The sequence below is a fragment of the Onychostoma macrolepis genome, chromosome 10 (genome assembly GCF_012432095.1).
Source record: "Onychostoma macrolepis isolate SWU-2019 chromosome 10, ASM1243209v1, whole genome shotgun sequence".
Taxonomy (NCBI): Eukaryota; Metazoa; Chordata; class Actinopteri; order Cypriniformes; family Cyprinidae; genus Onychostoma; species Onychostoma macrolepis.
This window is the reverse complement of record NC_081164.1, coordinates 15,850,102-15,876,634: the sequence shown is the minus strand read 5'-3', so window position 1 is coordinate 15,876,634 and position 26,533 is coordinate 15,850,102. Positions and strand designations below refer to the sequence as shown.

The window sequence follows — 26,533 nt, the reverse complement described above, 5'->3', positions numbered from 1 at the left end:
GCCAGGCAAAACTTATTAGCACACTAATTAGTTAAGTCAGCTTTACCATCGGGGGTTTCTGTGTATCTCTTTGTTGGAATTTCCAGCCATGCTCATCTCAGTGTTATATATCTTTCACCTTGTCTGTTTTATCGCATCTTTGCTGTATCATTTTTGAATTGGTGGCTGGTCTGTTGTCAGTAATGACAGGACTGTGCTGTTTACCCTGTCATTGTGTCTGTCACTGCTGTCATAACAGTAAATATGTTTTCAATCACATGCTACCATACTGCTATTCTTATTTCTACAGTGTGAAGCATGTATACTATGCATTATGCCGAGTTCATACTGCACGACTATCTGGGCTAGCATTCAGTTGCTACTGTGTTCACATTGCACGATGGATCGGCCACAGGAGGTTACACACTGCATGACTTTACAATAGGAAGAATGGTTTCATATAACTCCTCCCCCAATTTCCCACTGCCCTGTATCTTGCTCTCGCATTGGCTGGAGGTCATCGCCAATGTATTTTTCAGTCAGAACTCATTTCACACATCAGGATTTTGAATTGCTGACAGGTCCAGATATTTAGCATGCCAAATATTTCAAGATTCTCTCAGATTACGTCTTTGATAGTTCACAATGCGTGATTGTCAGTTAAGTGAATGAGCACTGATTTGCCTCCAATTTCGGGCATTTGTCAGCGATTTTGCAAAACCTGTCGGCTTATTTTGTATTGTGTGCAAAAATAATAAAAAGTAATATAAAAAGAAATATAATGGATGGGAAGCGTCACTTAGTTGCCATGAATAGTTGACTTGCTTTATCCCACAATGCATTACTCTTCACTTTACTTTCATTTCCAGTTATAAGTATTATTATTGAGGATTTTTAATATCTCTTTTGTGACTTTTATTTTGACTAACGTTAAAATGTTTTAACACAAAATTGAAAATAAAAGGCAATTTTTTTTTTTTTATTTCAAGATAAATGGACAGTGCTTGCTGAATTAAATATGCAATTAAACATATATTACAGTTTAACATGCATATTAGGGCTACACGATTTAAAAAAAAAAAATTTAACTGATAAAAATGTCATTAAAATTGAATTTGAATTTTAAAAAAATGCAGGTTTGTAGTGCTACAAAATTTTGTGATTATATGTAAACATAGCTATTAAATAATAATAATAATAATAATAATAACAACAATAAAATAAATATTTCTGTGGTAATATTTTACTGTAAAGAAAAAATGCAGTTAAAAATACAGTTAAACATTCTAAAGTCTGCAGTTATTTTTCAGGAATTTGCAGCTGTGTTGAAGTTATTCAGCCACATTTGTGTGTCCTATCACTTCAAAGTTATTTCAAAGATCATTACAGCCTGCAGCAGCAAAAGAACCAAAACCCGTAAAGACATTGACCAAGCAAATATTATTTTTTTGTAATAATTCAACAGTCTGTAGTCAGTTATTCCTTATATAATATTTTCCGAACACAGCCAATGACAAATATCTAAACATTCTGAGGTTAAAGGTCCGACTCAAAGTTTGTTAATCGAATACTGATTTCAGCAACACAGTGCAAGTAAATAAACGTCATCTATTCTAGAGTGTGCATCTGCTTCCAGCATTTGTTTTGAGAATTCTCCATTCCATACATTACAGGGCTCTTCAGTCACATTTTTGCATAGGAGCATTTGTTGTTCTTAAAGGGATAGTTCACCCAAAAATTAAAATTCTGTCATCGTTTACTCACACTCAAGTAGTTCCAAACCTGTATGAATTTCTTTGTTCTGCCGAACACAAAGGAAGATATTTTGAAGAAAGTTTGTTACCAGGCTGTTTTGGGGCACCATTGACTTCCATAGTAGGGGAAAAAAATACTATGGAAGTCAATGGTGACCCAGAACTGCTCTGTTTCCCACATTCTTCAGAATATCTTCCTTTGTGTTCAACAGAACAAAGACATTCATACAGGTTTGGAACTACTTGAGGGTGAGTAAATGATGACAGAATTTTCATTTTTGGGTGAACTATCCCTTTAAGTGATTAAAATCTGCAGGATAGATATATGGATAGATAGATAGATAGATAGATAGATAGATAGATAGATTCAAAACCAAAGATTATTCAAAACATCAGTGGTTTACAGTCCATAATAATGCAGTTTTCAGTCTGTCTGTGGTAGATTTGTCATTTCCAGGTGTTTGCAACTCCACTCACTAACTAACAAATATGTATGCTTATGAATATTTAATGAGTTAGTGGACACTCTCAGAAGGTTACCCAGCAACATCTGCATGACCCAATTAATATTCACGTGGTATGCTTTAATTTTGCATTGGGGGCATACATACTGGATGGCATTTATAATGGAGCAGAATGCACAGTTGAAACATCATTTGCATATAAGGTCATATGAATTATGGAGTTTTGATGACATTATATCAATCCATGAATTTTACCGGTGCTGCTAAGTAATTTTCCACATACACACCCAAGTAATTTTCAGTGACTGTAGAGCCCTGCATTGGCTGTTGTATCTCACTGAAAGAACTCACTGAAAATACTTGCAGCTTTACTAGAATTTAATTTCAGTTGTAAGTCTGGGGTACAGCTTGTGTCAGCCAGTTTGACTACAAGAAAATCAAAGCTCATCCTCAGGCAGCTCAAACTTAGTCTTGCAATCGTGGTAAAAAGCTGCCATTTTTAGTTTTCTGAGGTGTTAAACACAAAACATGTCTTTATAACTAAAAATCAGATTCCCTTACTTTTGCAAATTGCTCTTTCCGAGAGCTACCTCCTGAATAATCTGCTACTTGTGGATTATTTGCCGAAACTATCAAGCTTATGTCCCATTTCTGTGTTCAGGAAACATTTAAGTGGTCATTGATTTTGTGTGTATGACTTTTTTCCCGTGGCTCACAAATTGAGATATTTAGCAGAATGTTCAAGCTGCTCTTTTCCATACAATAAAAGTGTATGGGGACCATTGGAATAAGCTGTATCGTCTTTCCCTTAGAAAGATTAAAAACATGGCATTCACTATGTGTGTTATATATAGACGAAGCTAGAAGGTTTTCATCGATTTCAAGATTCTTATTCTCAGAAAACGCAGCATCCTTTTTGTCCTCATTTTATCAAGTAATTACTTCAATCTTTGTATGAAAAGATGTCTTCACGTTGACTCATTGAACAGTGTAGCTGTTATTCCCATGGTTTCTGAAAGAACCTTAGTTGAACTTGGGGATAATTGAGATAATGATGATTGTGCTCAATACATATTGCTAATTAGTATTCGCGGCGGTTTGTTTAATCCATTTAAGACAAAGTGCTCATGACAGCAAGGTCACTTGAGCTGAGTAAATTCAGTCGTCTCAACTCTAATTAACATCTTAACAAAGATGGCACACAATGTGCTGCCATATTTCGATTTCTGACTTTCTTAACTGATAGCTGCCAAGTCATCTAGTACTGCTTCACAAACTGCTTTTTTTTTTCTTTTTTTTTTGGCCATGCATGAGAGTTTCATTTTACACTAAAATTGCATGCGGCTGAATTGGTGTGTCTGTATTATTATCCTGACACTTTTATATAATCAGATTTATTTTTAATTAACGTTTTGCTCTGTGGGTCAATGACAAATAAGACAGAGAAAATAGAAAAAAAATCTAGTTTAACACTCAGATCTTAGAAATATGCTCTTTGTATTCATATTGGATTCATGTGGTTCTGAGAAATGTATAATTACATTTATTATGTTTACATTTATTAACTACATAGAACAGTGAAAAGATGTTGTGGTTTAACCATCAGGGGAAAAGGTTTTCCTTGCATTTGAATACATGTGAGTGTGATACACATATTATTCATTATTGTTCCAAATGTTTTCAAATATATATAAATATATATATATTTTTTTTCATGTCACTCCATGTCAAATATTAATAAGTATTGAACAAATTTTGTTAAAAAATATTTAAACAATAATAATAATAAAGATTAAGTTGACTACTTTTGTAGTCAATATGGTTTTGTCCCATATGCAAATGTAATTCAGTTAGTTTATTAAAAAAATTTAAGTGCTGTCAATTGATTACAATTTTTTTACTAATTAATTGCACATTTTTCTTAAATTAATCACAATTAATCCCACCTAACATTTAAAGTTTTTAAATATATTTTTATATTGCAATACTTTCACATTCAATCTTAAAATTAGAAACAACATAAAGGCAGTATATTTTAAATATTTGTTTAATGGCATCATTTTATGACTGAAGTTGTACTACTGATGTCTCTAAGAAATTATATATTTTTTCCTAATATTTAACCTTATCAATTTATTAGACCTTAAAAAAATAACAACTTCAAGTTAACTTTAACTTAAAAATCTTCATAAACCCATTATTATACATGCCATATTTACCTGTTCCCTTCAGCAAGTAGGAAACATACAGAAATTGAATAAAGTTATCAAACACTAAATTCTAAATTAAACAGCTGAATCCCTAAAGATGAATCCCATAGATGAATCCTTACTGGTTTCCTCTTTTGTTCTTTGATTTACAGATATCACAGTAGCTGGGTTATTAATTTATTTGGCTGCTATTACTTTAAGAGCTGCTGCTGCTGAACGTGACGCGGATCTGACACGCATGCTCGTAGTTTCATTTGCACTTTAATATGAAATGATACAGGCTACAGCGCGTGCCGCCATATTTGTGTGTGCAATTGAAGAGCATTCACTACGAGTACAGTATAACGACTGACTGGACAGGAAAATTAGTTTTTACTGACATATGGCCTGACAAAATTTCATCTGACTGCAGTTCACTGATGTTCTACTGAAGCGCCACGTCACCTGTACAATTTTCCACCCTCGTTTGACTAGCGCCTGTCGTTGAGGCAAAGTGTAGTGCATGTCTGAAAAGTCTCCTGTTTGATGTGGTCGTAAAGATGTTCTGCGTCTAAATAAATGCAAGTCTTGTCAAGAAAAAAGAGAGTGGGGTGTGAGTGGGATGGCCAACCCTAGCTCTGCCCCGCGTTAACTGCGTTAAATATTTTTAACGTTGATAAACTGGAAAAATGAATTGCCTGCGTTAACGCACTAATTTTAACAGCTCTAATATTTGGTATAGCTCTCATATATGCATACAGTATGTAAAAATTATATATTGCCTAACATGTCACTCGATATAGGACAACATATGTTAAATATTATTTTCCACATGGGCTTTTTCAAGAATATGCCTACAAAAAAGCCTAATGTCATTGACCCCTGTATCAGTACTAAGCTGAACCTCATGTTTTTATACAATTCTAATCATCTTACGTCTTGTTTGTTCCCTGCAGAATGAATACACGTGTCCCAGACCATTACCTGGAGCTTGGATTGGAGACATACCCACCATACACTGAAGGGACCGTTTTGTTCCCCAAAATAATCCACCGGCGGAGGATTTGTGCCTACCTGCATTTCATCAGTCGCATCAAGCTTTGTTCTCATGATACCACTCATGCTTTCAATGCTTCTTTAATGGATTGTGGTGGATATTCTTCAGTCAGATACTGCAAATGGACATCTGAGAGACAGTGGGAACAGATGCCTCAGATGCATATTTTACTAAAACGCATTTGGATGCCTCACGTTATTTAATGCGCCTGGATACATGTGTCAGGTTTATTTGGGAAGCATTTGGTGGAACATACCAATGAAAGTTATCCAGCCTTTGACGAATCGCCTAACGTCATTTGACGTTTATGTGGACCTTTACAAAAACTATACACTTTGTTAATATATTCTCAATTTTAAAACAGGACTTGCCCTTTCCTTTGTTATTTAATGTAAATCCTTGGAAAATTTGTGTCAGAATAACTAAATAAAACGACTGAGATAAAAGCTTTATCTTTGCTGCCTAATACTGGATTTGTTATGCTTTGAGTTTCTGCAAACTTCTCTGTACAGTTTTATTTGAAGAGATTCTCAAGTTTACTTACCCTTCATAACAGTAATAAACTTCATGCTGTTATTCTGAGTAATTTAAACACGACCTGTGATCTTATTGACTATGCCAACACTGTTTGAAATGTTTGCGTGTACATATGTGACCCTGGACCATAAAACCAGTCTTAAGTCGCTGGGGTATAACTTAATTTAGACAACTTTAAAGGTGATTTTCTCAGTATTTTTATTTTTTTTGCACCCTCAGATTCCAGATTTTCAAATAGTTGTATCTCGGCCAAATGTTGTCTTATCCTAACAAACCATTTTATTTATTTATTCATCTTTCAGATTATGTAGAAAACTCAATTTCGAAAAATTGACACTTATGACTGGTTTTGTGGTCCAGGGTCACATATGTAGTCTCATTTTATAGGAAAGTGTGTAAGCAAATGTCAAGATGTGAATATAGAGAATGTGTTTTAAGTCCTAGTTTAAAGGCAAAGTGTTTTTTGTTTTTTTCTCGATGTTGAAATAACCTCATTCCCTTTCCATGTGGTGCCACTAGTGGCGCAGAAATGAATCACCGTTTAAACTGTATGTTTGTTGGCGAAGGGTGTGTGTGTGAGTGTATCAGGTATTGAGATTTGTTCAGGTTCCACCTGCCCCTCAATCTTCAAATATTGCAACTTGAAAGTGTAATTTATTTATATGCTCCCCCACTTCAATTAAATAATTACATTTTGTAACCAAACTGTATGAATTGAATGCCACCATGGTCTGTTTTATAATGAACACCTTGTCAAAATCAATGGTGAGAGATATACATTTTTCAAATGGAAATTAGTATTGATCAACTTGTTCATTTTTATGCATTTATTATTAATACTTTATTTAACAATATGGATTTTCGTGCAAAAGCAAAATTGAAAAAAAAAAAAAATACTGAGAAGAACTGAGTAAGCTTGACATTGTTTTTCACTTGTTGAACAGTTCATGTAGCTCACATGAAAATTCAAATTAAACAACTGTAATTTGGTAAAGTTGAGCTTTATTTTTTAAAAATATTTGGAATAATTAAGATTTAGTCTTTTATGCTTAATGCATTTATTTAATGAAGAATACAGTAATTTTTCTGAAATATTACAGTTTAAAACTGTTAGAATATAGTTTAAAATGTAATTTATTCCTGCGATTGCAAAGCTGAATTTTCGTGTTTAATCAGAAAGTATCTTCGTTTCTATTTTAGAGCCAAGTCTCAAACTTTGCTATGAAGTTTGTTGGACTAAAGAGGCTGTCCACACTGACCATGATTTGTGGGGACAAAATCACCATAAGTCATTCATTTTCAATATGAGCTGGCAATTTTTGGCAGCATGGGTGACGATGTAGGCATTTTTTCTCATTTGTGATTAGTTTTCAAAATCTACAGCCAATTCCACACTCCCGGCAGCATCGTCTACCACCAGCGACCGGCGGTGCTACAACCTTCAGCGGTGAAAATCTGTCATTGTAAACAAGTTAGTAAAAGAAAGTTCAAGCTACTTGGCTACATCCGCACGCTCAAGGAAATGTCTTTCCATATATCTTCTCTTTGAGATGCTGTCAGATCAATATTGGCCTCATAACCCTGAAGGACAGCCTCTCCGATTTGTGCCAACCCTGCCCTCTCCAAACAAACAAAGCCCTGGATGTTCAAATCTCATCCCGGCATGTCATAATTAGCACTAAATATGCCATTTCTCAAGAGGGGGCTAACATGAAGAGTTTGCCCCGCGTCGAGTCCTCCAGGAACACGTCAAGCTGTCTGATATGAGGTCCAGATGGCAAATCAGCTCCGGTGTTTTCCTACAGTGTTGTACCCCCCCTTGCCTGCCGAAGCGACAGCTGAACAGACACAGCACTGTGTTCGACCGAACTTTCCCTATGAATTATTCATCGCCCCACCATCCCTTCTCGTTCGGAAAGGAGTCTTGACATTTTGCCCAGTCAACGGCCTCCTACTGGAAGAGTGCTGTGTTCAGAGGACCCGACTGCATCCAGATATTGGCTGTTGTGTGCTCTATTAACCCCAATCATGATGCCCCAAGAGTGCACAGGCACAAAAGACCAAAAAATCAGTTTTGTGTAATAGTCTGTGTGAGTTGAAGTAAAAGGCGTGTTAAATGTCAAACTAAAACTTGGAGTAATACTTTGTTCAATTTGTGCATCGATTTGATTTCAGGCTATTCTATATCTTCGAATGCTACTGTATTTCTTGGCATGTTTTCTTTTAGAGCGCAGTCATATTTTTTTATAATGCAAATCATACCTGCTCCAATAAATAATGCAGACTTCACTTTCTATTGCATGCTATCACTGCTACTGTAGACCTTTTGTTGAGACTGATTTATAACAATCGAGTAAAACTACTTTGGGTAACACTTTTAGATCAGGAAACTCTAATCACTATTAAATAGTTGCTTATTAACATGCTTGTTATTAGCATATTGGCTGTTTATTAATATATATATATATATATATATATATACCGGTGTATATATATATACAGTATATATATATAAAGCACATATTAATGCCTTATTCTGCATGACCATATTGTAGATCCATTAACCCTACCAAATACCTAAACATAGCTACTACAAACAACCTTACTATCAATAAGCAGCAAATTAGGAGTTTATTGAGGGAAATCTCTTCGTTAACAGTCAGTATGTGTTCCCTAATCTAAAGTGTTACCAAAGTTTTTTTTAATTTTTTTATTCCACTGCTTTTCTATGTAGGCTAAACATATGTTAAGACTATGGAAGCTTGTTTCTGCCAAGTGGGGGTGGGGGGATTGCGACTTTTTCTGACAAATCAGTTTATATCTCAGATTTTTTTTTCTTGCTATTTTCTCCAAATTCCAAGATTTAAACTGAGAACTGCGGTGGGAAAGGTCAGAACTGACCCTTCGCAAAGACCCTCCATTATTAGTAGGGGAGAAAAGAATCAAATAAAGGAAAGAAATTGAAGTAAAAGAATAAAAGGATGTAACGAGACCTAGATGGGTTTTCTTCTCATCGTGGTTAAGTAGCAGCTGGCATGTAGGCCAGAGCACGCTGGAACGGTGCTGGAACGGTGCTGGAACGGGCAAAAAGCATGGCTAAAAGCAATGACTAAAAAGCCAAAAAGCAAAAAAGCATGGTTTGATGGTGTCCTGAGTTTTTAACTGGGCTTTTGGACACATCCCAAAATGGTTTGTTGACCAATCTGAGGAAGCTCATGATTTTAATCATGGATTTACATGTGATGTTCATGTGGTGCATCTCTTTGACCATCAATCTTGGTTACTTGTCCCAAATTTGACAATCTCCTTTCTGAGTTGGGATTATCAGTAAGTGTTCTTGGTGTCAATGTTGTACGATGTTCTGTGAAAGAGGCTTGTATGTTAGTTTTTCTTCAGACGGGCTGGTGCTAGGGATCTGATTTATGGCATCCTGTTGTGTTGTCCTGGGCCTCTTTGTGGAATTTGGCTCTTTTAGTGGTTCTAACACCAATCTGATCGAATCTTAAATTGTCTGATTCGCTCTGATATCCCACAACTGTTAAAGTACAGTATTGTTTAATATTTTATTGGTTTCAGTCCTAGGATTTCACTGTGTTATACAGTCCAGCAGCACTGGGACATTTCACTGTTTGTATCACTCCGCTTGTTTGTGTTTGTTCCAGACTCTTGTGTTAGACTTGTTTTCCAGGTTACACTGATGCACCAGTAGATGATGACATGTAGCTGTTATTATGAGTGAGTCATTTCATCATTTATTCAACCGATTATGACTGCATCTGCATCTTTAGCTGGCAACACAAAACTGACGACGATCAACAAATCTCTAAAAAGTAAGTTGCTGAATCTTTACTGTACTTGCAGAATATGGGCTGCTGCATATGGATGGAAAGAAAATAATTGCAGCATTATAATATTCAATGGTTCCCTTTGCCTTCCATTGTAATTTTTGTCCATACAATGGAAGTCAATAGGAACTGAAACTGTTTGCATAGGTAATATTTTTGTGTAATGTTTTACTTTTTTTTTTTTTTTAACAAGTGCTACTTGGTTTGATGTATATAAATATGCATTCATATATATTTTTACATTTGATTTAAGTGTCCGAAGTAGTTTAGGAGACTCGGTATATACATTATTTGTAGCTTCAGGTACATTTTAGTTAATGCTTACAAAAGAACAAAATTCACTGTGTGATTAAAAATTTATTTTCATTCCATATGTACAGGAATAGACAGATATGATCATGTCACGGTTTAAAAATACTCCTTATTCTGGATAGATGATATTTCAGAGTATCATTTGAAAAGTGTGATTGCATCACAGATGATTGACAGATGATCTCAGATTGATGTGGGTGTCAAATGACAGTACTGCTGGGAAAGATTAGGCCTCAAGGGAATATCTCGTGGGGAAGAAAACTGCCCCATTCTTGATCTTTAGCAGCACATGGTTGCACACTTTCCAGGGAGCAAGAGGTTGGAAAAACCTATGCAACATCCAGCCAGAAATCGTCTTTCCAGAACACATCATAGCTAATTAAAAGCTGAGATGATCTAGACTGCCCAGTTCACCCACACAGTATAAGATATAGTTTAAAAAGGCCAAGAACCTATTAATTAAAAAGAAAACCAGCAGTCTGTTTTATCCACAAGCCAGAAGATAAGGTTTCAGTGGTAAAAGGAATAGTTAAGCAAAAAATGAAAAATTGATGTCAATTTAATCTCACTGTCAGGTCATCCAAGAATTTGTTTCTTTATGGGAATAGATTTGGAGAAATTTAGCATTACCTCTGCAGTGAATGGGTGCCTTCAGAATGAGACTCCAAACAGCTGATAAAAACATCACAATATGTGTTTATATAATATTTGTTTTGGACTGTTTTGCTTGCAAATGATGCTTGATCTGTGCATAAACTATTTCTCTTCTGATTCAGATGAGACAACTTTTTCACTGGCGAAAGCAACATTTTGGATATAGGAGATGTATTTTAGTCTGAAGAAACCATTTGAAGTTAAAAATGTCTTGATGGATTTGTTTATACAAACATTCAGCTTTTCACTTGACGAGACATGAAGATAATCTATCAGATCTATATCTTGGACAGCCTGAGGGTGAGTACATTTAAAGCAAAGTTTCAATTTTGGATGAACTATTCCTTTAACGTGGGAAAAAGGTGAGATCTCTTTAATATCACAAGGAGATTAAATGTTTAAACCCCCCCAAAATAAAAGTTCTGTTATCATTTACTCACCCTCGTGTTGTTTCATCCTGCTATGACTTGCTTCTTTCAGTGGGATATATTGATTACTGTTATTTACTAGCTAAACATCACAATACTAAATAGAGCTCAAAGCCTTTAATAATTCTAAACAATTTACATTTCCCAATCCCTGTTTTTATTGAGCATACATTTAATTATTGATTTAAAAATTATTCAAGAGCAAGGTCTTATGGGTATTCACTCCAGTCACAATGCTCACAACTTAACAATGTGAAGTTCTTTGTACTTAGTGTTAATAGATTTATTAAGGTTTTATTTAAATGAGCTTAACTAAAACAGCAGTATATTACAATCTCTTGTTGTAACTAGCTTATGATGATTTTAACTGGATCAAAAAGAGACTAAGGACCAAATTTACTAAACAGTAAATTAGTGTGACACTGCAATTCCACAGTTGGGAGTGAAAAGTTCTGCTGGTGATCTACTGACAATGCATAAATTAAAGAACACAGACGCGGCCTGCACATTTCCATAATGACCATGTCAAGCACAAAATGGTTTTGGGGCATTGAATAATGGTGCAAATACTAGTAATCTACCACAAACCTTACTAAATCACATTGATTGATTTAAATATTCCTCCTATAAATTTTGGTCTAAAAAGGAAACTCCTACAAATGCAGTAAGGTCAGCTTCAAAAATAACTGTCCACACCTTTTCATTGCTAATTTTTCACTATTTGTCTTTAGTAAATCCTGAAGGTTGTTTGCATTGGCACAAGCTCTTAATAAATCTGGCCTTAGACTTGTTGGTATTTTAATAAGTTTCAAATATGTTTTTTTTTTTTTTTTTATTTATTTTAAACCTGTTGTCTCTATTCGACTGAATAAAATTTTAATTATGTATGAATAAACAAACTTGTATAAAAGGTAGGTTTCAATTTTAAGTTTAATTTTATTGACATACAACTGAAATGAAAGAGTGGCCTTGAGCAATAAAGGTTTTCTCTGGTGCCCCTTTACCACCCCTACAAATTTTGAAAACATTACATAACAAAATTTAGTCATCATCTTTAAAGCTACAACCACCAAACCTTCAGACTGTTCTGAAGTTAGTTGCTACAATTCTTTTCTAACTGATCTGGCTCATGGTTTTCAAAAATCAGACTATCAAAACCACCAAAAATCCAATAGACTTGCATTGAGGGGGTCAAAACTTTTGTACAGTAAGACTTTTAGAGTGTTTAAGTGTTTTTGTCTACCGGCAAAGCTTAATGACTATCCTAGACAACATGCTAAATCATGCTAAGAACATACTAAGGGTGCATCTCAATCAGCTCCCTAGTTCACTAGTCAGGGCACTGTTTAGAGAGTTGGCCATCTCAATCGCGAAATCCTCCCAGTGCACTGGAACGTTCGCTCCCTGAAAAATCCCATGATGCATCACAAATTCTAGGGAGCATCTATGGAGCAATATTGCTAACAACATGCAAATCATGTTAAAAACATGCTATCAACATGCTAATTATGCTAGAAACGGGACAGCAACATGCTAATAAAGTAAAAAAAAAAAACGTGTTAGCAACATGCTAATCATGTTAAAACGTAACAACATGCTGATCATGTTAACATGATAATCATGCTAGCAAAATGCTAGCAATATGTTTATCATGCTAAAACATTGTAATTGTGCTAGAAATATGCTAGCAACATGCTGACATGTTAATCATGCTAGACACATGCCAATCATGCTAAAAACATGATAGAAACATGGTAATCTTGTTAAGAATATGCTAGAAACATGCTAATCATGTTAGAAACATGCTAGCACATATTAATCATGTTAGAAATATGTTAGCAAAACATGCTAATCATGCTAATCACATGCTAATCATGTTAGCAACATCTATCTATCTACCCTGCTGAAAATAATTATAATAAAAAAATAAATAAAAACAATAGAAACCATTACAGAAATCCTAATGGTTTCCATTACAAAACAATTAAAAACCATGAGCCATTAACCATTAAAACCATTACCAAATGGTTTCCATTATGTAGTGTGTTTTGGGCGTATTCCATTTAAATGTATTGGTTTGTATAGGTTTCCATTACAAATTTGTATTGGTCATGATTTGCACATAATGGTTTCCATTGCAGTTTTGTATTGGTTCTGATGGTTCCAGTATCCCCGCTGAAAAAAAATAATAGAAACCATCACAGAAATTGTAATGGTTTCCACTACAAATACCATTACAAACCATCAACTTTTAACCAATAAAACCATTACTAAATGGTTTCCATTACGTAGTGTGTTTTGGGACATATTCCATTAAATTTAGTGGTTTGTATTGGTTTCCACTACAGATTTGTATCAGTTTTGATCTGCACATTTTTAATGGTTTCCATTGCAGTCAGGTGCTCAGGCAGCCATTAAAACCTGCTGGTCATGTTAATTATAACATCACAATTATGCATTGGTTTTGTCCTTATTGTTGAAAGAAACACCCTCAAGAACATATATTTTGATAAACTGTTGCCAAAACAACACTAGAAACTGTAACCTAAAATCAGAACCAGTTAATATTGTAAAGATAGCATAGCAAGATACCCACCTTTTTGCCTCAGGTTGTGATTTTCCAAAGTAAACTCATCGACCATGCACAAGAAATCAAAACCATAAAAATTATTAATCTCTTACTACTTAACTCAGAGGGAAATAAACATCAAACACAAAAAGTTGACATTTTAACATCTTTATTTAAAAATAAAGAAACATGAATGTGTCTTTTCTGGCTTTCACCCAGACTCGCTGATTAATCCTGCAAAAACAAATAAGCAAGCTTCATTGAAATATTGAAATAAGATACGTATAGAGATTGTAAATTTTATAGCCCGTCCTTAAGGCTGCATTTACACTGCAGGTCTTGACGCTCAATTCTGATTTGTTGACTATATCTGAAGTGCTTAACTGTACATTTAAATTGAGGGGTGTAACTTTCGGAATGGTTATGCAAATCCTCACCACTGACAGTCTTTGCACGGTTTATGTCACTGATCTTCTCAAACAGGCATTTGCGAACCCTGAAGAGGTGCTTGCTTACGTCCTCTGAGGTGTGAACTCCTAAGTCTCTGAGACAGACACTCTGTTTGGCATACCGAACACATAAACAAACACAGAAACTGAATCTCAAGTATTGATGACCAGTGTTTACCACATAATTTGTAAATACAGTGTAGTTTGCATTAATACAAGGGTTTTCAAAATCTGTGTGCCTCCCTTCTGTCACAACATACGTGAAGTACTGTTTTGAATTACAAAGTTAAACACTCTAAGTTGACCTGAGGAGACTAAAGCTAACAACATTCGTGTCTTTTACAAGGAAAATAAAACATGGTGAAATGTTGTATACATGCTTAGTTTTGAGTTTTGTCTGTTTTAAATCCAATGTAATCCTCCAAAAAAAATTGCAGTATGATTAACATAGCATGGTAAAGTACACAATTTTACTGTTGTCTATACTATGTTTCTGTGCCTTGACCGTGGCCGAGCACTTGTGCTCCTAACTTCAAAAAGTTTATAAACTTTTTAACTTCAAGCTTTTAAAAGTTCGAACTTTCAGTCAAGGCTTTTTCAAGCCAACTTCAAAGTTTGTTCGCAAACTTTACTCATAGTTGTAAAATAGGTCATAATATTTCATATTACTGTTTTTACTGTATTTTTAATCAAATGCAGACTTGGGGAGCATAAGAGATGTCTTTCAAAAACATTTAATCTTTCCAACCCCAAACGTTTAAACAGTAGTTTTAGAAATCAGACATCCTTCAACTGAACATGCTGCATCAGGAATTTATACTGTACACAGTCTATTTATTTTTGTCCAGTCTACTGTTCTTTTGGATCAGTCTTGCTAAGTTGGGTTCTTTGACAACTTTGTGTCCCCACTTTATGGATTCTTGCTGCAAGACCTGCAGGTTTTAGGCGCTGCTGCTTTTTTCTGCAGTGAAAATACATGGAGCTTTTCCAGATCGGCCATCGGCTCCTTGTCAGTGGAAGAGTGTTTGCAAGGCTAGTCAAGAAAAAAATACGCATATAGGCTCTCTTTTGAAAACCAGCTTTGTGAGCTGTCTTTTTGGACATGGGTCTTTTGCATCAAAATAAAATATGAAGTTATTTTAAGTCCCGTGTGCTTTGAACTTCGTAAAAAGATTGGATGGTATGGAATGTTACAATAGGCCTTTATGCAATTTTCATTTTAAAGATGTACATTTAAACTACCAAATCTTTTTTTTTTTTTTTTTGATGTAACATTAATTTACAGGTTGAATATAAATATTCGACTCTTTTTTGTTTGCACGTCAGAAAGTGTCTGTGATGGCTCGTGTGCATACTTGAGTTCAACCCCCCCCCCAGACATTCATAAGTCTCATTATGAATATTACAAACCGCCGTGTGGCGCAACACGTCATATCCCAAAAGAAGGGCCCAAATGACCCTGCAATTCTCCTTAGGGGTCGCCTTCCGTCTTGGCAAGGATACATCTTATTTGAAGTTGGTGCATTTTGGATCAGACATCTTCAAACTGCAAACTGACGCAGGCGATCTGCCAAAGCCTGGGACAAGTTGTTACATTATGCAATATTTAGGCAGTGGATCCTTTGAGACGCATGCAGCTGCTTGTGGGACGTCCAAAATAATAGCCAATCCACACGGCGGAGTGGCTCTAAATGAACACTTGTGGCCGGACGTGAAGGTAATCTAGCAAATGGAATGGAAAATCAGATTCACAATCACAAGAGACTCATCTTTCCCGTGGCTTCTGGCCAGAGCGAGCAGAGGAAGTGCGGCTGTGTCATCTCACCACCATTGGAGCCCATAAATTGGACGTTTACAAAAACATGCCGGTCAGGCTAGGGATTGATCTTGATGGGGTGGGCGTGCAAGCAGGGAAAATGAAGAGTTGATCCCCCGCGAGGCAGCGATAACGAAGACAAATAATGCTCGGTTAGGGGCCGGCGGAGGAGTTAAATTGCTCCTTGGAGAGCATCTGAGCTTGAGCTTTTTCTATCATCTGTGTAATCAAGCACTAGCGATTAAATGACTTTCACAGGGACGTTTGTGTGGTATGAATGGCTCATCCATCTCTCACACTCCTCGAGACGTGTCTGCCGTGCATGTGTGGGCGGTCACACGTGTGTCCATGAGTGTTTGATCTGCTGTGCTGTACGGATGAGTTTATTTCAAAGTCGCAGAGGCAAGATTTGCTCAAAGTTTCTTCCAGATCTGTCTTTGTCTATATTTAAACCCCTCGCTTTCCTTTCTTTTTCCATCTGTGTGCAACAAGAGCAATTACACACGTTTAAAGAGGCCTTGACAAACTTGTTGCGTGTCTAGCGTGCTTTATTCTACTAAAGCACTGAAACCAATTGACATTCCCATGGGGTCGACAGAGAGAGCACTTACTGTGCATGACAATAACTTTTATAGCTCACGGTGTGTTTGCTTCAGTTCTGTGCTTTGATGTTTCATATTCCCTTCACATAGGAACATTGTAATTATATGGCAGGGCACCCGAAAGCAGCTTAGAAGATCAAATATGGAAATTTCACAAATTCAAGTTTCGTTTTAAGATAATATGACTGATGTTCCGGTTTAAGTTGATTTTAAAAGATATGAGCTTAAAGTCAACAATTTTACCAAATACTAAGTTGCTGCGCATCTTAAACACTTCTTTTGTTTTAATCATCTGGCTCTATAATGCACAACGGTGAAAATCCCATTTATTTATTTTCTCCACAGGGGAATTTATGTTTAAAGATAACTTCCAAATTGTTAAAGACAGACCTACTGTGAGCTACGAGGTTGTTAATTGATGTTTTTGTTGAAGCCATTGACCCACTCAACCTCGTAATAAAATAATGAATCGTAATAAAAGCTCAGCCCACTCCCCTGAAGCACTGTGAATCAAACTTTCTCAAGTCAGGGTGTTGATAAATGACTCGTTTCAATCATAAAAACTTCACACTACAAGTAAAATGGGCAATGTTGATGGCTCTGAATTATTGTGGTTTTTAGAATTTATTCTGAGCAGTGTTCATTTAGTCAACAAAATGACCTACGATTACTTACAATTTTGTTAAATATAATGAAGATGAGACAAAAATGATTTAATGATTTTATTTTAAACATACCATTGATGAAAATATAAGAAAAAAATGACACTGTAAGCTATTATCGATGCTAAATGTTTTTTTTTGTTTGTTTTTTTGGAAAAAGAAAAATCAAAAACACATTGCTTTATTGTGCAGTTATTACATATAAATGGATATGGATTCTTCGTGCTCGATTATTTAGCATTAATTACAAATACTGTACCACAAAAAAATACATCACTAACAGGTTATAAATGTATTCACTGGCTAACGTAGTGCATTTTCAAACATACTGTCACAAATGTTACAGCATAAATGTAATATTAGATGCAGCTTATAATTTGCAACAAAGTTAACAAACACAGGTGAATATGAACAAAACTAACAGTTAACAATAAGCAGTCTGTAAAGCACATGCAGTACCATCTAATGTAATAATGTATATTGTAGGCAAGTATACAAAGTGAATATTTGTTTCAAGACATGTTTGTTGATATTGTGTAATGATATTGTTTCTGTGATATTGTATATGTTAACATTTAATAATGTTTATACATGTTTTTGAAACTGTCTGGTTGCAGTTTGGCTTATTATAGTTTTATCACATTTTCACTGACCATATATTATTATTAACTAAAATGATGTGGCACAATGAGAGCCAGTAAACTCATTTGACATGTTCAAAGAGGCCTTGACCATCTTGAGTGTCCAACGTGCTATTTTCCTAAAAACAATAGAGATTCTCATGGAGTTGAAAGGAAGAGTGGCACTTGTGCTTGACAAAAAAAACTTCACGTAGCTCACTGTATGTTTGCTTCACTTCTGTGCTTTGATGTTTCATACTCACTTCACATAACACATAGTTGCAATTATATGAGGCACCAAAAGCAAATTATAAAATCAAATATGGAAATTTCCCAAGTCAGCTTCATTATTAAGTACAAGATACAACGAGTTTATACTTTAATAATTCACATTTCCTTTGCATGCACACAAAAATGTCTGGGTGAACTTTCAGCACAAACTTGCTATGCATCTCAAATGCTTCTTTTATTTTTGGCTGACATCTCCAAGCCCTCTTATTTCTCAACACCTTCCCACCAACCATCTGCTCTATTCTGGTATGCAACTTTCCATTATCCAATCAAATCCTACTCTGTTTTTTCTTTGAAAATAATGTTTCATTCAGAAATGCGTTGTAAGTAAATACATGTTACGTAAAGTAAAATAGAACAAGTTGACATGAATCTGTAAATTACTGTTATTTTAGTTGCGTATTTCAAGGCACAAAATGCTGCCATCAATCCCTTTAAATTCATTCAAATCCCAGTTGTGATTTGGCCAGCAGGTAGGCGGTCACCAGAGCAGCTGCTGTCATTACCACGCCGAAGAGGTAGTAACACTTAGATGACTTGCACTCTGAATCCTTTCTTGGGTCACTGTGTTTGAGGAAGCTCGCACTGCATCCAGTTCCTCCCGAGACAGAGAAGAAGGACACAACTGAGCCAGGACCTCCATAGCCGCCCGGTGACCGGCCTGAATTGCCCCATTAATGTATCCACACCATTGGGTGGCCGTCTCTGTGCCTGCCCAATGAATCCTGACAAAAGAGACGGAAAATTAAGAGACAAGAATGAATCATGTTTAAAGTGCTTAATCAAGTATTACAACTTCCTATAAAAACCACTATGACTAAGTATCAAGACCCGAGATATGGAAAATGTCAAGGTGACTTCATGGTTGATGTCTGTCAAAATGAATAATGGCTATATTAGTTTGTGCTAATAGCAGTCATGACTCTTTAGGTAAGTATGTCATTGAACACTCAAAAGACCTTAGACGAAACTATCATATCTACTATAAAATAAATAAACAATAGCCTATTATTCAGCAATAAGCATTACAGTTTTTCTCAATCAAAAGACAGAGGTGTAAGTCTATAAGGCAGTGGAGTGGGTGGAGAAAAGGGTGTAATGAGAGAGAAGAAGAAGAAGAGTGGAACATGTTGAAAGACATGAGCCGAGAGGAAGATATGAGAAAAGAGGATGTGAAGAGAGGAGGGCATTGGTGTAGTGGAAAGAGCAAGAGCAGAAACCGTAAGAAGTAGGGTGGAAGGAGAAGCAGAAGGTACAGACAAATTTCAAATGAAATCAAGATTACCCTAATTGACCATGTTAGAAATCATGGCCTCTCCTTTAGAGAAGTGTTGTACTACGATTGTTGATGGTACAAATGTTTAGTCCTCCTAGGACAACTTCTGTTATTCACTGTAAATGTCCAAACGTTTTTCAGAATTGACGTTTGAAACCATTCAGGTGGACAATCAAGATTATTTTGAATGAAACAGGAGCATTGTTGACATGGCGGTCCAGAACAACACCACCAGCCACAAAGGAAGAGGCCTGTGGAGATGTTGAGACAGGAGCTTGTCAAGCATGGATTCAATCTTCTCTCATTTTTCCCCTATGATGCAAGCGCAGCAAATATGTAGTGTAGATAAAATGCAATGAAATTCTCTTCCACATGCAAATGAAAGGCAAGATCAATAAGTCAGGATAATTCATGTATACAGCAAACACACACAGTGGTGGCCAAAATGATTAGAACACTAGTAGTTTCACCAGCTAAAAAGTTTGTTTGCAGTTCTTGCTGCTAAAGGTGGCACAAACAGATTTTAAGTTTAAAGGCGCGATTAGTTAATTTCTCATGGGTGACAGCAGGTGCTGAATAATTTTTATTTGTTTAGATATTCACAATATATATAAAACAAAACTCCTTGTTGAGGAATTGCAATAAACATGTATTTTCGTTAGCATATTTGTGCATCTACAGCTGAATGTGTTTTATAATCAATAGAGAACAGACCTATAGATTTGATGTTAATATTTACTTTTAATAAATGCACTACTAGAAAAAAATTGCAGTGCTTCATTTTGCGGTAAAGTTGAACTGTTTGGTTAAGGTGTTTTTGGATGGCTCTGCTAATTGTTTTGAGAACAAGTACATTGCATTGGAGAAAAGTGTAAACTGATGAAAAATGACAACAAGGACATTTATAATTTTATAAAAGATTTTCATTTCAAATCAATTAAAATTAAGCAGCATTAAACAAAATCAGATTATTAAAATTTCTTGAGGATGTGATGTGACACTAAAGACTGGAGTAATGATGCTAAAAAAAAATCAGTTGTGCATAACAGGAATACACAATATAACATAACATAATAGCTACAAAAGATCGCGTTCATAATCGAAGGTGATTCATCTGCGATAATGAACGCAATATTGCGTAGCTTGTCAGTGATCTACGGCTCTGTGTATTAAATGCCGCTCCATTTGAAAACAGGTGATGGAGATTTACTACTAATCACGGAACCAGCTTTATTAACGAGATGAGCATGATCATCGCCTTCGATATATTGCGCAGCCCTAATTTCAAATATATTCAAATAGAAAAGAGTTATTTTAAATTGTAAAAAAATTACACAATATCACTGTATTTCCTGTATTCATGAAAGAGACACTTTCAAAAACAATTTCATCGTTTTAAAAACTATTACTTTATATTAACAATATTCAAAGTAATAATTAAATTATAAAAGTGCACATTTATGCATTTAGCAGACACTTTTATCCAAAGCGACTAATAAAAGAAGAAAAAAAGCAAAAGATATTTACCAAACAAGTAAGCTAGTCATATTGACTCAATAGAGTGGTTAATTTATGCACATATAAAACAGATCAGAAAACCTCCAGAAGACAATGCACACATTTATGTCTGCTGTGAATTTAACAGAAATAACTTTTAATTGGGTTCTAAAAAATGCTTATCGCTGCATTCAACAACATATTTCCCATGCAAGGCTGTTTCCCATCCACCACGCAGTTTAGTCTTCATGAATTATGGATGCGTGGACTTAGTTGTTCACGAAACCCTGAGGAATATCCTTTACCCACAGTGCTTTTCACCTATGCTCTTTGTGTGTGTGAATCACTAAGACATAAAAGCAGTTTGTTTTTTATTCCACCATCTATGGCAGGCGAGATATGCTCTTCTAACTTTGGAAGTACTGCATCAAAAGAAGCCAGCATAATATCTTCGAGTCTAGTCCTGCAGTTTTTAAACTTTTCAGGCCAAGTATCACCTTAAAACAAAATCAGAACATCCAAGTACCACCTTGTCATAACATTGCTCCCTCCATGGTTATTATAGTTAACGAAAACTGAAATCATAAAAAGCATTTGTTATTTGAAATAAAGTACTAACTAAAACAAAAATTTAACAGCTGTTTTTTTTAACAAGCTGAGAAATATGTATTTCTTCATAAAATTTGTTCATAGAGCAGAACTCTTTTTATTTAGAATTAAACACACTAAATTAACATGTTAAATGGACAGCCCTAATTTTAAAGTATTATAATTTTACAGAACGTTTTCATGTAGTACGATGTACTACAGAACTCTCTCGAGACGTCTTGACTGGGATGCTTCAGAACTCTGTGCTAGTGGACAAGTCATTAATTCATGCTGTAGTCCTTTTAATTATTCAAAGAAATAGAAATCATTAAAATTTTCAGAGGCTACAGTGAGGAAGAATGGATGGAGATTTAATGCATGAAAGCGTCTTGTAGCATCCGAGAGATCAAGAGCTTCAAGATCTCATCTGTTTCCAAGTGGGTCAAGGACAGATTACAGCCCTCCTTCAGGAAACGGCTCATCGCCCGCACAGGTACCAGACAGAATGGGAAGTCTGTACATGCCTCAGCCACCTTTATATGATGAACTCATTCCTCTCCTTATGGATTTAATTCTATTATGGAAATTTCCCCTCCACTCCAGCCACCGAAGGCTCTTGCTTCTCTCTTGCACGCTCTTTCTGTACGTTCTCCTTGGGCGAGCATTAGTTCAGCCCTGTCAATCGCTTAACTGGGCCATTTCAAATAGGTTTAGAGACGTTTTCCCCCGAGAGTGCTGTCCTTTTGACATCTAGTCATGCATTCAGGTAGCATTTGCACTTCAAGGTAAGATGGGCATTTATGTACCACTGTCACTTTCATCTTTATCTACAGGTAATGTCTGCTGCAGTCAAGGAGATCTGTGATGAAAGCAATTGTTTACCCCAAATTTACCATTTACTCTTGTTCATGTCATTCCAAACATGTATGCTGTTATATTATTATTATTTGTTTGTTTAAAAAAGTAAATTAAGAATACCCTATAATGTCAGGTCATATGTCTGTCATGCTCAGAAAAGGACAAAAAGTAAAGAAAAAATGAATAATAACTGGTATTATTACTATTATTATACATTCTAATAGTAATACAATTTGTTTTGGAGAACAACTTATTATTAATAACATTGAATTATAAACGTAATTATTATTATTATTATTACCACCACAATTTATGTGTTATATATTACAAATTATTTTGGTGCCTAGACTACTGTTGTTATTAATAACAGTGGTTAATAAATACTAATACTAATTATTATTATTATTATTATTATTATTAAATGTGCTATTACAATTTTTGTTATGCCTGGATTACTGTTATTATTAATAACAGTGATAATATAATATAATTATTATTATTATGTAGTGGTCTTGGTGCCATAAAAATGGAGACCTGATCACAACCAAAATGACATCTGAGCTCCTTTTATTGCCTGGATTTTGACTGGATTTTTTTCACTCCAAGACCATAAAGGTAATCTATATGACTCGTGCTCTGTATTCGAAGTCTTCAGAAGGCATTCAATAGCTTTAATACTTTTTTTATGGTGGTTTTTTGAAGCTTGACAGCTATGGTCACTCTATGAACTGCCATTGTATGGGAAAGTGCAAAACTCCTTTTGTATTCTGTAGAAAAATGCCAGTGGGTTTGGAATGACATGATGGTAAGCACATAATGACAGTATTTTCATTTTTTTTGTGAACTATTCCTTGAAGGACAGAGAATGTGAAGGAAATGAGGCATTGGAGCATTGAAACAGGCTTTGTTGAACATGAAGGGATTTGGCCAGCGTAGTGGATTGGTTTACCTTCCGAAAGGCTTTCGAAGACTTGGGTGGTAATACGTTAGCATCCCAGGGGTCATTACATTCACAGGACAGCCTCCACTCCACTCCTCTTTTGCCCAGTCCTGAAAACACAACACAATTAACATTTTACAGCAGTCAGTGCCAATGCAAACTCTAATTTTGCGCTAATAAATGATCTGGGATACATTAAGACTCTGTGGTTGTGATGTAGCTCGTCCTTTATTTCCCAAGAGAGACGGATTTAATATGCAGGTGCTATTTGCATTGACACTGACAAAACTTTTCGATGTCTGGCTGACAACATTTGGCAGACAGTCTTCTTGTTTCTCTTCACAATGAGCAAGGTATTTTTATATTACTGCAGCTTCACATCATCGTAAACTCCCTGTGACCGACTATTTCTCTCTTTTAATAAGGTCACCTCAGTGAATTCTGTGTGGATTAGACTAAATGTTCCCTTCAGTTCATGTTCAAACTAAATAAAAAGGTCTAGAAATTATTTATAATTTAATTTAATGAAGAATTATTCATTATTCATGGAATTATTCATCATTAGAGCCCTGTAGCCTTTCTTCATGAAATACCCTGATGGTCTTAAGTAGGCATCTTGCTTAATGTTGAATGTACTTAATTGTGCCTGTAGATTTTATAAAGGTACTTGAAGCAAAACCCTTAAACTATTTAAGCCTCTTAGAATGATTTACATGTTAGTAATGTATTTTTGGACTTAGATGATTATATTAAAGAAGGCTGCCTTCTCAAGTAGCTCTCTTGGTAGTATGCATCACCTTTCTATGAAAATATTAATAGCACCTTTAAAGTTAACCATTATTAGCTATCAGGTGAATACTAAAAACAGATGCTACCTCCACACCACTAGGTGTCAGTGTAAGTCTGAGACCACTGGCAAGAACAACACACAAAATGTGCAAGAATTACATATAATCCCTTCACATTATACATTTAAAACCTCGAACATACAATACATAACATGTAGTTGGCGATGGACCCTTCAACATGGTCCAATTAATTTAATGTCAAAATGTAACACTGCCTCAAATGCTCATTTAACAAATAAAACTGAATATACAGTAACACAGAAATGCAGTGGATAATTTGTTGTAGAACTAAGATACGGGATAATTGTCTTGGACAAAATGTGAAATAAACAATGGAGAATATATCAGTATTTCTCTGATTTATAATTTTTCGTGTATTAAAACTGCAGTTGGACATTATGCACCAGATGCTCCAGTGACAGACTGGACTTGCAGTATCTGGATTGCCATTTCATGATAACGGGTTTGAAGATTCATTTTGATTTTCAATGTTGTGACTTGTACCCCTAACACAATGATAATTCTACATTTGCTAGAACATTTCTATTGTAAAACAGTGATCAGATATCAAAGCTGAACTCTTATACCTTTCTAATTATACACACAGTAGTTTGTCAAAATTAATAAAACATTTTGAACAATAGCAGACACAGTAATGGTAAACCAATGTAAATAAAACTGCCTGAATGCAGGAAGTGGGAGTTATTTACTAATGTAGATTTTAAAAAGTGCATGGGTGAAAATGGATGTAAAAAAAAAAAAAGGTTTGGGATAAAATGCCTCAACGTTTTGTCTAAATACCAATTACCAATTATTTCCACTATATAAGAAGAAAAAAAAAAAAAAGTTAGGTATGACCTAATTTGAAGTGGTCATAATTTACATAAAAAGTCAAAATTATGCGATAAAACATCAAAATTATAAGTCACGATTCTGAGAAAACAAAAAGTTGATACTGACATACTAAGCCATAATTAAGAAGTCATAAGTATGAGATAAAAAGTTATGATAAATTATAAGATGAGTAATAATTATGAGATAAACTGGCCATGAGTCCACGGTTTTTTCCAACCTGAGGCCTGGGACTGGGATAGGCTACAAAAATTGTAATGATAAAAAGTCATAATTATGACATAAAAATATGTTTTGTCATAATTATGAGTTATGTCAGCTTTTATCATCTCAAATTTCAAGTTTATGTAATAATTATGATTTAACTGCACTTATACAGCGTTTATTAATCTTTGTTAATGTTAATTTCAACATTTAATAATACATTATTAAAATCTTGTTAACATTAGGTAATGCACTGTGAACTAACATGAACTAACAATGAACATCTGTATTTTTATTAACTAACGTTAGCGAAGAATAGTAAATACAGTAACACATGTATTGCTCATGGTTAGTTCATGTTAGTTAATACATTAACTAATGTTTAACTAATGAACCTTATTGTAAAGTGTTACCGTTTTTTCTTATGTGGCAGAAATGGACCTTAATTTTTATTATTAATTTATTTAAAGCCTGTTGGGGAGAACAAATGTGCTTTAGCTCTTTTACACAAAATAGCACCCCCATAAAAAAAATGAAATAAAATAAAATAAAAATATTTATCTCGTTACACATGCACTACTGCAATGCAATACAGCGTTACATGATTTGCAGTCGCACACAATGTCAGCATTTTATTTTAAAAATGGATCGGTTCCAAGTAGGCCTGCCCCCAACTAAAGATTTTTCTAGTCAACTAGTCGCACATTTATATTAAATTGATTAGTATAACCTACTAAACCATCCTTTAATATAGGCATATAGGTGTACTATTCATCGCTCAAGCGCACGCATAAAGCTTGCTGCAAAGCACCGGCTAAAGTAATGATTATGAATGCATCGGGGAAAAAGAAGACATTTGAATTATTTATTAAAAAACTAGTGCTTTCTCAGTCATCTCTGAGTGGATGTGCCTTTAATAGAGAAATGCACCTATACGGACTATATAATCAGAGAAGATTTGTTTTTTTATTTTAATTGGTTTTCAAGCTTTCTGCAGATTTATTTCTTATGTGAGCTGGTTCATTGTTGTGATGCGCTCCATTCACAGAGACTGAATGAGACGACAGAAAGCACATCCAAAAATGATGGGAGTATTTTAAGCTCTTTCCGCAGGAAGATTTTTTTTTAAATAAAAATGATTGCGTGGGCGCCCCAGTGTCATACAGTAGGCTAAGTGCGATAATACTCCCACACTCGCCTATATGAAATGCGCCTATATAGTGATTTTATCATTTATAAATA

The 26,533-nt window shown here is 35.0% G+C and overlaps 2 protein-coding genes and 1 long non-coding RNA gene across 5 annotated transcripts in view; 1 reads left to right on the top strand and 2 right to left on the bottom strand.

The window, feature by feature from the left end:
- The window catches only part of lrrtm4l1 (leucine rich repeat transmembrane neuronal 4 like 1), a 38,411-nt gene extending 31,573 nt beyond the window's left edge, over positions 1-6,838 (top strand). For 2 of the 3 annotated variants that reach the window (XM_058788785.1, XM_058788787.1), the window contains exon 3: positions 5,343-6,838. In XM_058788785.1, the coding sequence (XP_058644768.1) occupies positions 5,343-5,408 (66 nt within the window). In that variant the 3' untranslated portion in view covers positions 5,409-6,838. The remainder of the gene's footprint in view (positions 1-5,342) is intronic. The other variant, XR_009273055.1, reaches the window with a different exon arrangement.
- LOC131547977 (uncharacterized) overlaps positions 1-26,533 on the bottom strand; it is a 200,075-nt gene that overhangs the window by 110,001 nt on the left and 63,541 nt on the right. The window lies entirely within an intron of this gene.
- Positions 17,364-26,533, bottom strand: part of si:ch211-127i16.2 (probable flavin-containing monoamine oxidase A) — a 40,525-nt gene continuing 31,355 nt past the window's right edge. The window contains 3 exon segments of the mRNA XM_058788788.1: positions 17,364-18,805; positions 18,808-18,953; positions 23,397-23,497. Of these exon segments, the coding sequence (XP_058644771.1) occupies positions 18,669-18,805; positions 18,808-18,953; positions 23,397-23,497 (384 nt within the window). The 3' untranslated portion in view covers positions 17,364-18,668.